The sequence below is a fragment of the Suricata suricatta genome, chromosome 9 (assembly GCF_006229205.1).
Source record: "Suricata suricatta isolate VVHF042 chromosome 9, meerkat_22Aug2017_6uvM2_HiC, whole genome shotgun sequence".
NCBI classification, from domain to species: Eukaryota; Metazoa; Chordata; class Mammalia; order Carnivora; family Herpestidae; genus Suricata; species Suricata suricatta.
Genome location: NC_043708.1, coordinates 27,613,382 through 27,630,185, shown reverse-complemented (window position 1 = coordinate 27,630,185; position 16,804 = coordinate 27,613,382). Strand labels below are relative to the sequence as shown.

General features: G+C 41.1%; 1 protein-coding gene across 3 annotated transcripts in view; it reads left to right on the top strand.

Moving 5' to 3' along the window:
• Nucleotides 1-3,257: 3,257 nt before the first annotated feature.
• The window catches only part of PSEN1 (presenilin 1), a 71,371-nt gene continuing 57,824 nt past the window's right edge, over nt 3,258-16,804 (top strand). The window contains exons 1-3 of one of the 3 annotated variants that reach the window (XM_029950636.1): nt 3,258-3,384; nt 12,790-12,871; nt 12,963-13,090. In XM_029950636.1, coding sequence (XP_029806496.1) covers nt 13,016-13,090 — 75 coding nt within the window. In that variant the 5' untranslated portion in view covers nt 3,258-3,384; nt 12,790-12,871; nt 12,963-13,015. Of the gene's footprint in view, nt 3,385-12,789; nt 12,872-12,962; nt 13,103-16,804 lie in introns of all 3 variants that reach the window. The other 2 variants (XM_029950634.1, XM_029950635.1) reach the window with 2 other exon arrangements.

The following is a 16,804-nucleotide window of genomic DNA, read 5'->3' as shown; positions in this document are numbered from 1 at the left end:
AAAAAAATTATTAAAAAAAAAGAAAAACCAAAGGCATTAGGCATATTCTCCAGTTCTAGCTTTCCCGTTAGATGGCAAGCATCTTGAACCTTATTTTCTGTAGATAAAAATAGATCCTCCACCCATCCTATCCAGAAGACCTCCTCCACTCCGCCTAGTTTCTAATTACGTTTTGCAATTTCTTGAGCCTTGGCTCAAATATTCCATTATCTTCTTTCTTCAGTCTGGATTAAGTGTTAAAGAAGACAAAGACTTAACCTTTCCTATTTCCTTTCCACTATTGATATTCCACAGAGTAGTTTATATGTGCCCTCCAAATGGCTCAAGTCTCCAATATTTGTTTCACCATTCCACCAATGACTGGTGATAGCATGTAAGGAGACTGTCATGTGACAGGCTCTACCCTGTTTTGTCTGTTAACATCAGGAATATTTCCTCCTTATTTGGGACTTTTCTTCCTTGATGCCTAGAAATCTCATTCCCAATGTCTTTACTGGCTCTTCCTCAGGAATCCTGTGTATTTTTCTTTTTAAGATTTATTTAAGTAATCTCTAAACCCAATGTGCAATTCGAACTCAGAACCCCGAGATCAAGAGTCACATGCTCCACGGCCTGAGTCATCCAGGCACCCCAAGGATGTTTATATTTATTTTTTTAATGTGTATATTTGAGAGAGAAACAACTTGAAGCAGGCTCCAGCTCTGAACTGTCAGCACAAAGCCCTATATGGGGCTTGAACTCAGACCTGTGAGATCATAATCCGGTCCCAAGTCAGATGCTTAATCGACTGAACCACCCAGGTGCCCCAAGATGTTTATATTTCTAAGAGGATGAAGAAATTCCAGAAACTAAAGGAAAAATTATCTGTAGTTCTGTTATTCATTCACTGGTGGCTTTTTTTTTTTTTAATCACCGTTTTGTTTCTTTTTGCAGGAATGTGTTTTGACATAGGCATATTTATACATATGCATAAATCTTTTTTTTAAATGTTTAGTTATTTTGAGAGAGAAGGAACAGGATCAGAGGAGGGCACAAAGAGAGGGAGAGAGAGAGAATCCCAAGCAGGCTCTGTGCTGTCAGCGCAGAGCCCAGTGTGGGGCTCGGTCTCTTGAGCTGTGAGATCACGACCTGAGCTGAAATCAAGAGATGGAGGCTAACCAACTTAGTCACCCAGGTGCCCCCATATGCATAAATCTTATGTCTGTTTTTTTTTTTTAACTTAACAGAATAAGAACATTTCTGTTAACACATAACCTTCATAAACAATTTTAATGGCATTTTGTGTGGTGGAGGAACCATAATTTGTTGTAAGATACTTAGTTTTCCAATTTTTGCTGTGAATAATAATTCATGAACATCTTTGCACAAATATATTATTTTGAGATTATTCCTAAAAATAGATTACCAGCATTTTAAGACTTCCTACTCAGTACCAGATTGTATTCAAAGAGATTGAACTGGTTCACAAATAGATGGGGTTTTGTGTTTGACAGATGTATTGAACTGTTTTACAGTGCTTGGCACTGTTCTCAGCACTAAACAAATAGGTAAAAATTCTTACCCTTGTGAAATTTAAGAAGAAAAGGAGAAATGAGGACTTAAAAAAAAATATGTATCTTTGGTAGGGGAGGTGCCTCAGTAGCTCAGTCAGTTAAACATCCGGCTCTTGATTCTAGCTCAGGTCATGATGTCTAGGTTGGTGGGTCCAAGCCCAGCCTCGGGCTCTGCACTGACTGGGATTTTCTCCCTTTCTCTCCCCCCTCTCTTGCTCTCTTTCTCTCTCTTAAAATAAATGAAACTTAAAAATATAGATATCTTTTTGGGGTGCCTGGGTGGCTAAATCGATTTAACATCAGGCTCTTGATTGCAGCTCAGGTTGTGGTCTCACAGTTCTGCATTGAACCCTGCATTGGGCTCTGCACTGACGGCATGGAGCCAGCTTGGGATTCTCTCTCCCTCCCTCTCTCTGCCTCTCCCCTGTTCATGCTTCCTCTCAAAACAACAACAAAATGTTTTGAAAGGGGAGTGTCAATATTTTTATCCTTCCAACTTCTCTCTTTCCTGTTAATGGAAAAAACTACTAAACATATATTGGGTGGGGAGAAAAGGGGAGGCATTGAGGAATCCATGCTCTAGGAACATGAAGGGCTATATTGGGGGTGGATTTTAAAAGAAACAAGATATCATTTGGCTAGATGCCATGCATCATTGCATCGTCAGTTTTCTGATTACCTGTGAATCTGAGCATTTATTCACCTTTAGTTTTACATGGTAGTATTCATTATTTACTTTTAGTTTTCAGATGAGTGTATGCGTATGCTATACTAAAGAAGTTAGTTATTGGTACGGTCTTTATTGCAATTTGGACGAAAAGCTTGCAGATGCAGAAATTAAGTGACCGTTGAGAAATTCACTGTGTATCAGACACTCTGGGAATACTCAAAAATAAGACGCATTTTATACTCTCTGGAAGCCTACTATCTAAGAAGACTGGACCTTAACCTTGGAGCCATGAATCCCGGGCTGTTAAAATTTTTTCTTAATGTTTATTTACTTTTGAGAGAGAGGCAGAGTGTGAGCCGGGTAGGAGCAGAGAGAGAGGGAGACACCGAATCCAAAGCACGCTCCAGGCTTTGAGCTGTCCGCACGGAACCTGAGGCGGGGCTTCAACTCACCAGCCACAGTATCAAGACCTGAGCTGCAGTTGGCCGCCCTTAACCAACTAAGCCACCCAGGCACTCCCGGACTATGTTTGTTTAAAATGTAGTTTTTCAGGTTCCACCCCACCCCTCCCACAAGTTTTAATTCATTAGGTAGGGTGTGGAAGGCACAGATATTTATAATTTTAATTAGCATCGTCTTGACTGGGGGAGCTGATTCGCATTGAGAAACACTATATATAGGTACTATAGATAAATGAAAGAAATGTTAGATTTAAGTTGCCATCACTTGTAGCCGGGAGAAGCACACGCTGGGCCGAGCTGAGGTAGAAACATTGGTCCTCAGCTCAAGAGCAGCCTCGAATCCCTGACAACTTCAGACTTAGGCTAAGAGTTTGGGTGGGTTCCTCTAGGTCTCTGGGCCGGCTGGAGCGCAAGGTTTGCCCGGCAATCTGCGTCCTAGATACCGGAAGCCCCACCCTCTTTCTCTAGGCCCCGCCCCTGCGCCCGTGGGTGCTGCCCTTGCTCTTACAGGTCCCGCCCCTTCCCCGGTTGGCCGCCAACGACGCCAGAGCCGGAAATGACGACACCAGTGAAGCCTTTTGGGCGGGGCCTGAGCCGAGCAGCTCCAGAAGCAGCAATTTCACATCGGAAACAAAACAGCGGCTGCTTGGGAAGGAGCAGCACCTGCGAGCGGCCGGTGGTGGCGGCGAGGGAAGCGTAGGTGCGTGATGGGGAGTTTAGGGAGAAGGGAAGGTGCCCCTCACCCGGTGCGGACACGGGCGGTCGCGGGCAGGGCCCGGCTCTTTGTAGCTGCCTGGGCCGCGGAGCGGGTGTCCTCGAGGATGAGGAACGGGGCGCGGCCGAGTGGGAACCGAGGAACCGCGAGTGGGGAACGAGGAGGGGCGGCCCGTTTCTCCTGCTCAGGGCGCAGCTCGCGGTCAGGTTGAAGAGCGATTCCCCTCCGGAGCTTTGTTCCGGAAGTGCTGGTTTCCCCGAAGATGTTTCAAGGCTCAGGTGCCCTGGGTCGGGATTGACCGTCTTGACTGGAGTGGAACAGGAGAAAGAGGAAGCGCCTTGCCCTCGGTCTGGTTGAGCAACTAGTGAAACTCCACGCCTCATGCCCTGAGTGTGTCCTTGTCCGGGGAAGCGAGTGGCACTCAGGGCCAAGTTCCTTGTATCTGGCGCTTGAGTCGTAAAACAGGGTCCGATGCTTTTGCCTTGGTTGGGACTGTCGCGAGGCATAATATTCAGTGCTTTGCATGTGTCTTAGATATTTGCGTTTTGTTCCCGTTCAGATTCTTTTCAAATATATATGTTTTTATTGTAAGAGAGTAATTTAATGATAATTTTAAAAGCACTACTTGCCTGCTTTGGACACGATTAATATAGTATTCAGGGTTTACTCTGGGAGATGAGAATAGGATGCAAGTAACTATGGCATAAATAATAACTGTATGACAGAGCACCCTGTAAAGCTTGTAACATTCTCTGAAGTTTCAGGCAAGTATAGATCACATCTGGTTAAGGAATCTTGTTATTTGAGTTCTCTTTTACAGTGGGAACGGGAAAAGTTTTCACCCCTGGATTTACAGTGGGAAGGGTATTTTAAGTCAGAGGGTATATTACGAACAGGTACCCTCTGGATGGTAAGCCTCCGGTGACCCACTCTGACCATTAAAATAACTCATGAAGGAGAATAAAACAGAAAAGTATATTGGAGCTCGTTGCATTTGGCTAAGTTCGGTCACCTGCAAAAGCCTGTTTCATTTCTCCTTAACTAATTTGCAGAGTTCAACCAACTTAAGGCCTCCCCACCCCCATTTAATAATAAACCCTTAACAAGGAGAAGAGGATCATATTTACTGAGCGCATGGACCCCCTCGCCCCCCAATAGATAATAGAAGTGGCATCTATTATCTGGTTTTCCATTCTTCTGGTCCTGGGTATACTTTCTTTGAATGGATGTGATTTATTGCTGAATTTTAAGTTAATGGCTGTAACTGGCCTAGACTGCTGCCTGGATTTTCATTTAGGGGGAACTGGAGGATTGAAGTTAGTCTCTGAGAACCACCCTAGCAGGAAAGTACAACATATGTCTGTTGCCAAAGCTTATATGATCCTCTTCCTCTCTCAGATGCATGCTTCCTCTGCTCCTGCTTTTCCATTAATATTATTGAAGATTATAGGGAGAGACTTCTTTATGGCATATTCTGAAAAACCTCTCAAGACCTTTAATACTGTCTCTCCTTCATGTGATGTTAGGCAGATTTGGAAGGTGTTTTAAGAGTGATGCTGTTGTGGTCAGAGCTTTAGGCACATTAATTTAATAGTGGGGGCTAGAACGGATAAGAGAATTGAGGTGACTTTTGCATAATTCAGGTGAGATATGATGTAGTGTGATCTTTGGTGATGACAGGGGCATAGAAAGGAGGAAAAACATGAACAGGATGTGGCATCTGATAGAGAAGCAAGGAATAAAGTATAAAGTCGACTCGGAGGCTCTAAGTTTGGAGAAAGGAGGAAATGATTGCAGAAATAAGGAAGTTAGGAGCAGAGAACTAGTTTAGAAAGGAACATGAGGAAGTGGTTTGGAAGTATCACTTTTAAAGTGCCAGCAGGTGAGGATGTCCTAGGGACAGACCTGGAGCTGTAAATATGAGAGTCACCTAAATAGGCTTTCTCGTTGATGTTGGAGCAGTGCCTAATGAAAGGAAGGGGACATGGAGGCGCAGGCAGACCCTTAGGAACAGATAGAATGAGAGAGTGGAAGAAGGGCGAGGAACCAGCTGAGGAGAATGAGTGGTGGGAGGAGAACATCCACAGAGTGCCATGTCACAAATGCTGAGGGAGGGAGGGAAGCTTCAGGAAGGAAAAGATTGCTAGAGATTTTCAGTATCTGGCCTGGTGTAGCAGAAAGAGCTGAAGATTTAGAGCAGCACTGTCGGATAGAAACAGTGTGAGGTACAAATGTTAATTTAAACCTTTTTTTTTTTTTTTTTTAGTTTATTTGGGGGCACCTGGGTCGCTTAGTTGGTTAAGCGTCTGATTTTGGCTCAGGTCATGATCTCACCGTTTCTGAGTTCCAGAGCCCCGAGTCAGGCTCTGTGCTGACAGCTCAGAGCCTGGAGTCTGCTTCGGATTCTGTGTCTCCCTCTCTATGCCCCTCCGTCTCTCCTGCTCTGTCTCTCTCTCTCTCTCAAAATTAAATAAATGGTTAAAAAAAAAAGTGTATTTGTTTATTGGGGGAGGGGCAGAGAGAAGAAGAGACAAAGTCACAAGGGTCTTGATCTAACAGAGATCATGAAATGAACTGAAATCAAGAGCAGATGCTTAACCGACTGAGCCACCCAGGTACCCCTCTCCTAAAACTTTTTAATAAACAATTTTTATAAAGGTAGAAGGAAATAGATAAAATTAGTTTGAATAATATATTTCATGTAACCCAGTACATCTAAAAATTTTTATTTCAACATGTAATATAAAAATGTACTTGTCTGACTACCCTTGAGAAAGCTCCTTAAGTAAACAGACATTATCAGATTTAATAGCATCCCAGCACTATCCTGCTGTCTAGTTTTGTAGAAGAAACCCTGAAAGTGTGTGTTGATTAAAGGTTATTAATGTTTGGTTTTCACAGTGTCCCATACAGTTCCTTAAATTGATCTAAAACAAAAGAGAATGCAAGAATTGCTGAGTATAGCCACTGATTTACAAATTAATTAGATGTGAGTAGTCAGGTTTTCATTAAATATTACTTGTATTCAACCCATTTCCACTGTGAATTTGAGACAAACTGGGGGTAATCATACCTTCCATGTAGAGTTATTGAAAGTAAAGTTTCATGGGGAAAAAGTCTTTAAAATTATTACAGATATTGATAATATAGGACCATAGTCCCGTATCCACGATTAGGAAATCCAGAAGGCCTTGAAAAATCCAAAAGTCTTTGTGTAATTCATTCGATAGAAAAATCTAACCTGAACGTATTAAAAAATTTTTTTTTAATGTTTTATTATTTATTTTTGAGACAGAGAGAGACAGAGCATGAACGGAGAGGGGAAGAGAGAGGGAGATACACAGAATCTGAAGCAGGCTCCAGGCTCTGAGCTGTCAGCACAGAGCTCGATACGGGGCTCGAACCACAAATGTGAGATCATGACCTGAGCCGAAGTCGGAGGCTTACCCGACTGAGCCACCCGGGCGCCCCATAACCTGAACACATTAATGTAACTTAAGACTCCTTATATGCTTCACTTTGTATATATATTTTTTAATTTAACATTTATTTATTAATTTTTTTGAGAGAGTGTGAGCAAGGGAGGGGCAGAGAGAGAGAGAGAGAGAGAGAGAGAGTCACAGAATCCAAAGCAGACTCCAGGCTCTGAGCTGTCAGCACAGAGCCCAACACAGGGCTCACAAGCCATGAGATCGTGACCTGAGCTGAAGTCTGATGCTTCATCGACTGAGCTACTCAGGCGTCCCTCACTATATATTTATTAATGTGTTTATTTTGTGGTTCTAAGACCTTAGAATGCTTAGGGAGCATTTAAAACATACAGTATTTGCATTGTACTACCTTTATACAATCTGAGAAAATTATGAATTCTAAACGCATTTAGTCTTAAGGGTTTCAAATAAGGGATTCTGGATTTGTAAGTCTTTTTTTCATTTTCGTTGAATCTTCTGAGCACATGTAACCATTATTATTTAAAAGCAATTATTGTAACTCTACATAACAGACCTCCCCAAAACTCAGTGTCTTAGAGTATTTGACTTAGGACTGTGGATCAGTTAGGGTAGTTCTGCTTGGCATGTCTTATTCTGGGGCCCAGGCTGAAGGGGCAGTGGCTACCCATGATAAGCCCTTCTCAAGGCAACAGCGGAAGCAAAAGAAGACAACTTCACAAGCACAGTTCAGCGGTCTGCTTGTGCCCCTTCTGCTGAGGTCCCTTTGACCAAAGCAACTCAGGTGATTGTGCACAAAGGCATGGATGGGGTGGCTAGTAGGCTGCACCCACCTTGACGCCAAAGCAAGTCGAAGAGCCAATCCGGATATCCCTGGCGTGGAGAAGTCTGTTTCTCCCTGGGAAGTGCTGGGGGAGGGAGTGAATATTTGCTGAATAATAATCGAATCTACCACAGATGGCTCACAGAAGTAGAGTGGGATGGAGGAGGACAAAAAAAATCACCAAATAGATATATCACTATCCTTGCTCTTTTTAGAGTCTGCCACCTTCACAAAGCCTCTTGTAAGGCAGAGGACGTTATTTGCTCCCAGTCTCTTAAAATTCAGAGTCTTTTCAGTATATATTCCTGAAGTTTTAAGTTAATTTCAAATTATTTTTATTAACTTTAATTATGAATGCAGTTTGGAGATTGGTTACATTTATTGTTGGATGTGAGGTTTTGAAAACTCAAATAGAGGCTCTCCCAGCCCATCCATATAATTAGAACTTGGGCTGCCTGTTCAGGAAGCTGTCAAAGTCACACCAAAGCTGATAAATAACTTTTTTGGAAAATAAATCCATCTCATTTGGCACTTCAAAACTTATTAGCATCATCATACAAAGGTACTTTAAAAATACATTTGATGGTTTTGTTTTATTTTACTTTTGGTGGGTTTTTTTTTTAACGGTGTTTATTTATTTTTGAGAGCACGCAAGCAAGTGGGGGAGGGGCAGATAGGGGGGAGGGAAATAGAATCTGAAGCCGGCTCTGTACTGTCAGAGCAGAGCCATATGCAGGGCTGGAATTTACGAACTGGGAGATCAGGACCTGAGCTGAAGTCAGATGCTAATCCAACTGAGCCACCCAGGCGCCCCTACTTTTGGTGATTTTTCTAAGTGAAGAAGTAACTAGTCAGCCACCAACTATGGGTACGGAGAAGATCGTGATAAGAAGTCTCACGGAGATGTTTGTTTATGTGGAAGACAAATTTTGTTGGGGCACCTGGGTGGCTCCGTCCGCTCACTGTCCAACTCTTGATTTTGGCTCAGGTCATGATCTCATGGTTTGTGAGTTGGAGTCGGGAGTCAGGTTGTGGGAGGTTGCTTGGATTTCTCTCTCTCCCTTTCTCTCTACCCCTCCCCCAGCTCATGTGGTGGGTGTGTGCTCTCTCAAAATAAATAAATAAACTTAAAAAAACCCAAAAAAGAACCTCCACAAATTTTGTTGACATTTATCTCTGACAATGAAGAAAATGCTATCAGTAACTAAGCTTGCTGTTGTACAAGTTGGAGGTTTAGTTGTTTGTTACCTTGAGATGGAGTGAGAGTCAGAAATGTTTCTGTTGGTGCTTCCTTAAATGGGACTTTTAATAAACTTATTTTTGGGATTCTAAACCTTTGTTCTTATGATACTTTTTGAAGTGCTGATGGATAGGTTTTCTGAGTAGATGGACTTATGTTCAGCATCTCTAAACTTTGAGATTATTTGTATTCTTCTGGGTTTTTTTAGTTTTTATGTGTATAATGGAAATTGTAGTTGACCATTAGAGAAGGATTTCTTTTTCTTTTTATCTGTTTGAGCAGGTGTCTTGAGAAAAAGGAAACGGGTAGCAGTGGATTCAAGTGTTGTGCTCTGTCAGTCTCAGAAAATCTTTATCAGGTGGCCAGAGAGAGAAAACACCAAAATCTACTTCCGTCCCATTGCAGTTCAGGTCACAACATCCTCATTTCCCAACAGCTCTCTCTCTCTCTCTCTCTTTTTAGTTCTCAGGGCAAGAATGCTAAGCATGTTATAAAATCAAGTAGTGTCCTTTGCCATGCTGCCTGGACATTTGGACAGTTGGGTCATTGGCCTTCCTCATGCTGTCATCAATTGTTTTCAGCTGTTACTGGACCAAAATCAAATCAGGCTTTGCCTGTGCCTTTCTTTGTACCAACAATGTTTGTTTGTTCACCAGGCCAGCCTGGTGCTTGCCTGTGCTTCTTACTGAGCTCCTTGTAAAGAGCAGCTCATCCAAGAAGGGTCATCCTGTAGCTTTGTGATCTTAAAAGCATCAGTGGAAGCATGCGCTTTCTCTGAGTGAGCTGGAAAAGACCTGGGCTGGGCATCAGAATACCTGGGTTCCGGAACCAGTGTTACTTGCCCTTAAATCATACATTGGCAAATTCTTTGACCTTTCCTGACCCTTAGTTTTTCACAGGTAAAATACAAGATGTGCCTTTGAAAATAATATTGGGATATGTTAAAGTGACTACCACATTATTGATGCTGTTTACAAGACTTGTCTGAGAAATCTCCAGTGTGATGATCAGTTTGTGTGGTTTCTTGTAATAGCTGAATGGATCCTATAAACCTAAGGCTACAAATGGAAACTACTTAAATTAAAATGACTTCATTATAGCTTTATACATTTACATATAGTAATACTCCTAATAAGATATATATAAATATTAGGAGTATATGTTGGGAATGCTTTTGACACTTCAGTTTTTAGAGTTAGATCAGTCAATGAAGTTCAAAATCTCCTGTAATTTTTTTTTTTTAAAGATCTCATTTACTTCCAAGCAGCAGTTCTAGTAGTAATAAAAATCACCTCACTATAACTTTTTTTGTTTGTTTCATGTCAATATAACTTAATACTTACTGTAAACTCCTAAAGGGCAGGGATGGAGTTTTACACAGAGGCATGTATGTGAGCCTTTACTCTGTTCCTTTGTTTACTGGATGTGACCTTGTGCAAGTTAGTAGACTTCTGTGTGCCACATGGTTTTCATATGTAAAGTGGGTGAAGTGAATGCAATTAAGTAAATCCTCTCAGTGTCTGTCTGAGTTTTGATGTAAATAAACAGCCAGGAGGGGTGCCTGGGTGGCTCACTCAGTTAAGCATCTGACTCTTGATTTCGGCTCAGGTCATGATCTCACAGTGAGTTTGAGCCCCAGTTGCGCTCTGTGCTGACAGTGGGAGCCTGCTGTCTGCCCCTCCCCTGCTTGCTTGAGGCTCTCTCTCCAAAAAAAAATAAAATAAAATAAAAACACAGCCAGTAAACTACTATTTAGTAAATAGACAATCACTTTTATTTTCCTATTTTACCTGGTAATATTCTTTATTTGCTTTTTATTTATTTTTGCCTGCATGACCCCTTCTTGTCTTTTGCTTGTTTCATTTGGCTAACATGATCTTATTTATTTGTTATTTTATTTCTGAGGGGTCATATGAGAATATTAATGACAGATTTCTGAGGGTTTTTCTGTAACAGAACTGTCCTTCAAATGATCTGGGGTAGCGGGCAAGGGCAACGAGTGGAAGTAACCAACTTGGTTAGCTGAGGTGATAGGTACTGTACTGAATATTTTTGTGGGAAGAAGAGAATAACGTGTGTTCTGTTTGCTGATCATTAATGCTACATTAATGTTAAAATTTCAGTGAGATAACTTTAAAAAATCTTAATATTAGAGTATTTACTTTGTTTATTGAACTTAGAAAAAAATATATCTGTTCTGTTGGCATTCAACTCTCTTTTGGGTAAGCTCACATACATGTTGTCAAGTCTTAATTTTATTCATTTTAAAAGACAGGACCAGTGGTATGAATAACCATAAATGTAGGTTTACTTCCAAAAAAATCTCTAAATTTTAAAATCGAAGTATATAGAAATGTGCACACATTGTAGTGATAGAGCTCAGTGCATTTTTCACAGACTGAAATCCCTGTGTAACTAGCACCCAGATCAAGAAGCAAAACATTACCAGTACTAGCAAAAACTTACCAAATATTTGAGTAAATAACTCCCATAAAGGTGACTGTTGTCTCTGTTTGTATTTTTTAAATTTTTTTTGGTGTTTTTTATTTATTATTGAGACAGAGAGAAACAGAGCATGAGAGGGTCAGAAAGAGAGGGAGACACAGAATCTGAAGCAGGCTCCAGGCTCTGAGCTGTCAGCACAGAGCCTGATGCGGGACTCGAACCCACGAACTGTAAGATGGTGGACCTGAGCTGAAGTCAGCTGCTCAACTGACTGAGCCACTCAGGTGCCTATTTGTATTTTTAGTTAACTTTATTTTTAAAGCAAATTTACATTAGTTATGTCTTATTTGGTTAATATTAATTTGCCATCTCCTGTCAGCTAACCATGAGCTGAAGCTGGGAGGGAGGACAAAGATTGGCTTGGTATATAAAAGTATGTAGGATAGGAGGGAAGCCTACCTTGATTAAAAATTTGTCATGATCTAAATGATTTAGGTGTAGGTAATTAAGGGTTAATTTGAACTCAGTACTAGAGGAAAAAGTTGCTTTCTGTGTGTGTGTGTTTTAGTCTGCCTTCTGTGTTTTTGATGAAAAAAATCACTAGAATGTAAAAAGTAGAGTATTCAGAAGGTAGAGGAGCCCCAAGTTGAAAGTGAAAATGAAACCAGACATTGACAAAATACTTTTATGTGAATGTGTACGTGGTAATGTCTTAGTCACTATGTGTGAATGAACACACTTAGTGTTCTGAACTGCTTAGATATACGAACAGATTTTTTTCCTTCTGTATTTCTTTAGACTTTCTATGAAAAGGGAAGTTGAAGTAAAAAATTGGCTGATGGAAATTAAGGCAGACAGGCAAATGGGAATATTCCCCCCCACCCCTCATTGTGTAAATAGGGATGGGCCAGGATGCAAAGGAGAGTCCCAAGGCTGGGAGTTAGGAGTCTGTGATTTTTGTCCTAGTCTGCCCAGTTGTGTATTTTAAGCAAGTCACTGAACTTAGGTCCTCTTCTGCTTTTGAAAAATGGGTATGTTACCTGCTTACCCTGGCTTGGGGCATTATGGTAAGGGTAAAATAAGGCGACAGAGGCAATCTTGCAAAAGTAAAAGCACGAGACAATTTTACAGAGATAGAAAGGTTAGGTTGTATTAGTCATCCTAGGAAAAGGAGTGTTGATGAGAACGTACTTTAATATCATTTAGCTCCCTTTGCTCTAAATCTGAAATCATTAGATGTATTTGTGATTGAAAATATTTGGTTTCTCAAGTAGGTCTACTCATTACCAAACTGACAAAAGTTTGTCACTTGAAGTTGATGGCAGATTAATACATTTCTGGTTTACAGATTGGTATTATAAGAATTTGATTCATGTGAATAGATTTACAAGGGTTTGGCCAACTCTGGGTGACCTGGTAAAATCCTATTTCAGACCTAATCCGGGAGCCTACAAGTGACAGCAGCCTGCGCGGTCCTTAGAAAGCTTGGCCTGGAGGAGAACACATGAAAGAAAGGTTTGTTTTGCTAAATGTAACCTATGAAAGTGTTTAAAAATAAAAGTGTAATTGTAATGCACAAAGGATTATTTTCTTTTTCCCTTTTCAGAACCCCAAGAGGTTTTGTTTTCTGTGAAAAAGTATTTCTATACGCTTGCTCCAATGACAGAGCTACCTGCACCCTTGTCCTACTTCCAGAATGCACAGATGTCTGAGGACAACCACCTGAGCAATACTGTACGTAGCCAGGTACAGTGTCAGCCTCTGAAACTGCTCTTTTCAGACTATGGATTCAATGACCACCTTCCCTCATTTCCAGGAGAGGTTGAGGGGGCTGAGCAGGCTTTCTCTACTTGACCAAATTTACCTGTTTGCTGAACTTCAACTGAGGCCAAAGCATTGTACCAGTTAGTGCTGGACACACAAGACTGTGTGAGACACGGGTGTTAATACAGTTTCTCCTGCCTCAGATAACGCCTCCTCCATTAAAGCCTTCTCCACTTCCCCAGCTATTTGTTATTTTACCTTAACTTACTCTTACTCTTCCATGGGCTGAGTACATTTTATTTACTTTAATTTTTTTTTAGTACCCGGCATGGTTGCTGACAGTGCCCAGTAAATGCTCATTGGGAGAATGCACAGTGATGAAGGCAAGGCTAAGTGCAGAAATCCTAAGAGAGTTCAAAGGAGGGGCACCTGGGTGGTTCAGTCGGTTAGGCATCCTACTTTGGCTTAGGTCATCATCTCACAGTTCATGGGTTCGAGCTGCAATTTGGGCTCTGCGTTGACAACTTGGAGCCTGTAGCCTACTTCGGATTCTGTGTCTCCCTCTGTCTCCCTGTGCCTCCCTGCTCATGCACGCTCTCTCTCTCTCTCTCTCTCTCTCTCTCAAAAATAAATATAAATAAACATAAAAAAAAAAGTTCAAAGGAGAGAATCAAGAAAGGGGTGTAACTAGTGTTATAAGACACAGATGTCCAATCTGGCTGCAACTCTATTAGCCAATCAGTACAGATTGAATGTAGAGCCTACAGATGGACTGTGAGATAGCTGAAAAATTGGTAGGATTTTTAGAGGTAGAGCCAGACTGGGGGAACATAAGCTATGCATGCAGGCTGTGAGGGGTCAGGTTGGGTGGGGCGGGAACAGACTTTCCTCTGTTAGAGCCAGAGAGCAGAACCAGTGGTGGAAGGAAATAGGTTCTGGGTCAATAAAAAAGAATTGTCTCACAATTTGTTGTACATCTGAAAGGGTGTGGACTGCCTTGTGGCTTAGTGTGTGCTTGTCACTAAAAGCAGTCACGGAGGCTGGCAAACCACCAACCAAATCTGCAGAGAGTTAGTCTGTGGAATGAGCAGTGAGCTAGAGCACTAACTAGATGGCCTGGGAGTTCCCTTCACACTGAGATTTAGGATTCCAATTAAGCGACAAAATGTGAGGAGGAAGGCTTCACAAAGTACTCTTTGATGAATGTAGAGTAGAGCAAACTGGGATGTCATCACTGATGGAAGAAATAACACTAGTGGAGGAAGAATTTTCCTAAAATACAGACAGGGAGGCTGTATCCAGAGAGATGCCATCAGAGGCAGGTCACACTACTGCCAGAACATTTTTAATCAAGTGAAATCAAGTTAAAATAATTACCAGGGGAAGCCCTAAAACGGAACACAAGCTGTAAGGGGTAGTATGCAGTCCGAGGGGTGTGGGGGAAGGGAGAGGGGAAGAGTTTTTACCTTAGTTCTTGGTTGATGATGGGTGTTACAAAGACTGATTTTTGTGCAAACATGTTTGCCACAGCAGCTCGATTTGCTCCTTTTTGCTGTTTCCCTGGAATAAATTTTTGAAAAGTTAGGATGAGGCCAAATTATGAAGTTCCTTGGTAGTTTTGATGCCACGGATTTTGTAGTCATTTTTAAACTGTTGCTTGAGAGAAGGGAGAGGGAAAGTGGGGACAGTCCCGAATTAGTTTCCGGGTACCCCTTCCTTAACTAGAGCAGCCCCTATTTATGTTTTTACATATTGATCTTCTGTGGATCCATTTGAACTAAAGATTCCACAACTAACAAATTTTGAAAAAAAACAAAACACCAGGTATATGTCACCTGTCTTTTCCAAACCTTCCAAAGGTATCTCATCTCAGAAAAAATCTGGTCTGAGGTCTTACCCGATTCCTCTCCTCTGCCCCCATCTCTGTCTTATCTCCTGTTAACCTCTCCCTCACTCACTGCTTCCTCATTTCTGTCTCTGGATTCTAGATTATTCTCAGATGACTTCTTCAGTTGCTTCACTTGCTCATGACCTCATGAGTCACCGTATCAGTGAGGCCTTGCCTCCTTCAACTCCCTTTCCCTTCCCTCCTAGCCCTCATACCCTTTCATGCTTTACTTGGCCATAGAACTTACCAGCATTTCTAGTGTTCTGTCTACTAACTTGTTAATGTGTTTACCTGCCCCCCTGTACTGTGTAACCCTGTATCCGGAGCTGTGGGGACGGTGCTTGGCACACAGTTAGCGCTCCACTGTTAATGCAGTATTATTTATATCCCTCACACTCAGGGTTTGTGTGGGCTTTCATGGTATTTTTTTTGTCTACCTTTTTTTTTTTTTTTTTACACCTTAGTGACTGAGAAATTGAAATAAAGGGTGCTAGAGAAGAGATAACAGTTGATCCGGGATTTTTATTGATAATTACATATACTCATGTAATTCTAGCAAGTCTTAGTGCTAATGTTCTCAGTGGTACCTTCCAGATATTTTAGGGCACTACTGCCTAGAAAATCAGACCTGATTTGCTTAATTTTAACCCTGCCATTGTTTATATGATATCAAAGAAGTTTATCTTTTGTTATCTCTTAAAAATGTCTTCTACAGCTTCCAAAGATCTTCTGTATATTCTCATACTTTCCAGTTACCATGGGATAGGTATTATTCCCATTTTGCAGTTTAAATGCTTGTTCAAGAGCACATAGAAAGTTAGATAACCAACCTGGACCATAAAACTGCGCTTTCCAGCGTCAGGCTTCTGTCAGTGTTCTTTCTGTTCCTAACAGCTGTGTCTTCCCCCAGGAAAATGTTATAATACTGAAAGGAGATATTATATGAAAAAAATTCTGGGGAGGGAAAATACGAAGTCTGTGTATTCATTTTGCACCAGTGTATTTAAAAAAAAAAAAAGGAAAAGAATCTCATTGTTAAGTTTTTGGCTATAAAGAAGCCATTGTGTACATGCTTTGGTTGGTTAAGAAAAAATGGGGGTAAGTCCAAATTTAAATTGAATGTAGATGACTGTTTTTGTGGATTCATTGAAAGCAGCTCTTTTATTTCCCCTCTTGATAGTGGATTTGTTAAATACAAGCACATGAAGACAGGCCTCTGCAGGCATAAAAAATCCGTATCAGGCTATTTCTTTATTTGCTCAGTGGCTAGTTTAGAAGAGTCACAAGGAAATTGTGAGATGTGGAAAGTTTCAGTCTTTCCATGCTGCTCAGGAAGGGAAACTAACGTATTGAATGTCTTCGGTGAGTTAGACCTTGTGCTAGATACTATCACAAACATTATTTAGTTTTAGGGCCTTATATTTTGGAGACACTCACTGTAAGTGAGGAGATTTTTCCTTCAGTCTTCTCTGTGTCTTAATTAAAATGCTATTAAACTGTTCTGTTAAAGTGCTTATCTACGAGAATATATCCTCTAGAGCATGCAAATAGGTTATTTTACATTAAATATTGCAAAAATAAATGAACATTTATTTACACATATTTTGAAACTAGAAGGAAAGTAAGTTTCCTCAGAATTTATTCAGATATCAGTTTTGCTTTAATTTCCCTTGCCTTGGAGGATGTGTCAAGTAGGAGATTGCTGCGGTGGAGGTCTAGGAGGTTTTTCCCTACTTTCTCCTCGAGGGTTTTGATGGTTTCCTGTCTCACATTCAAGTCCTTCAGCCATTTTGATC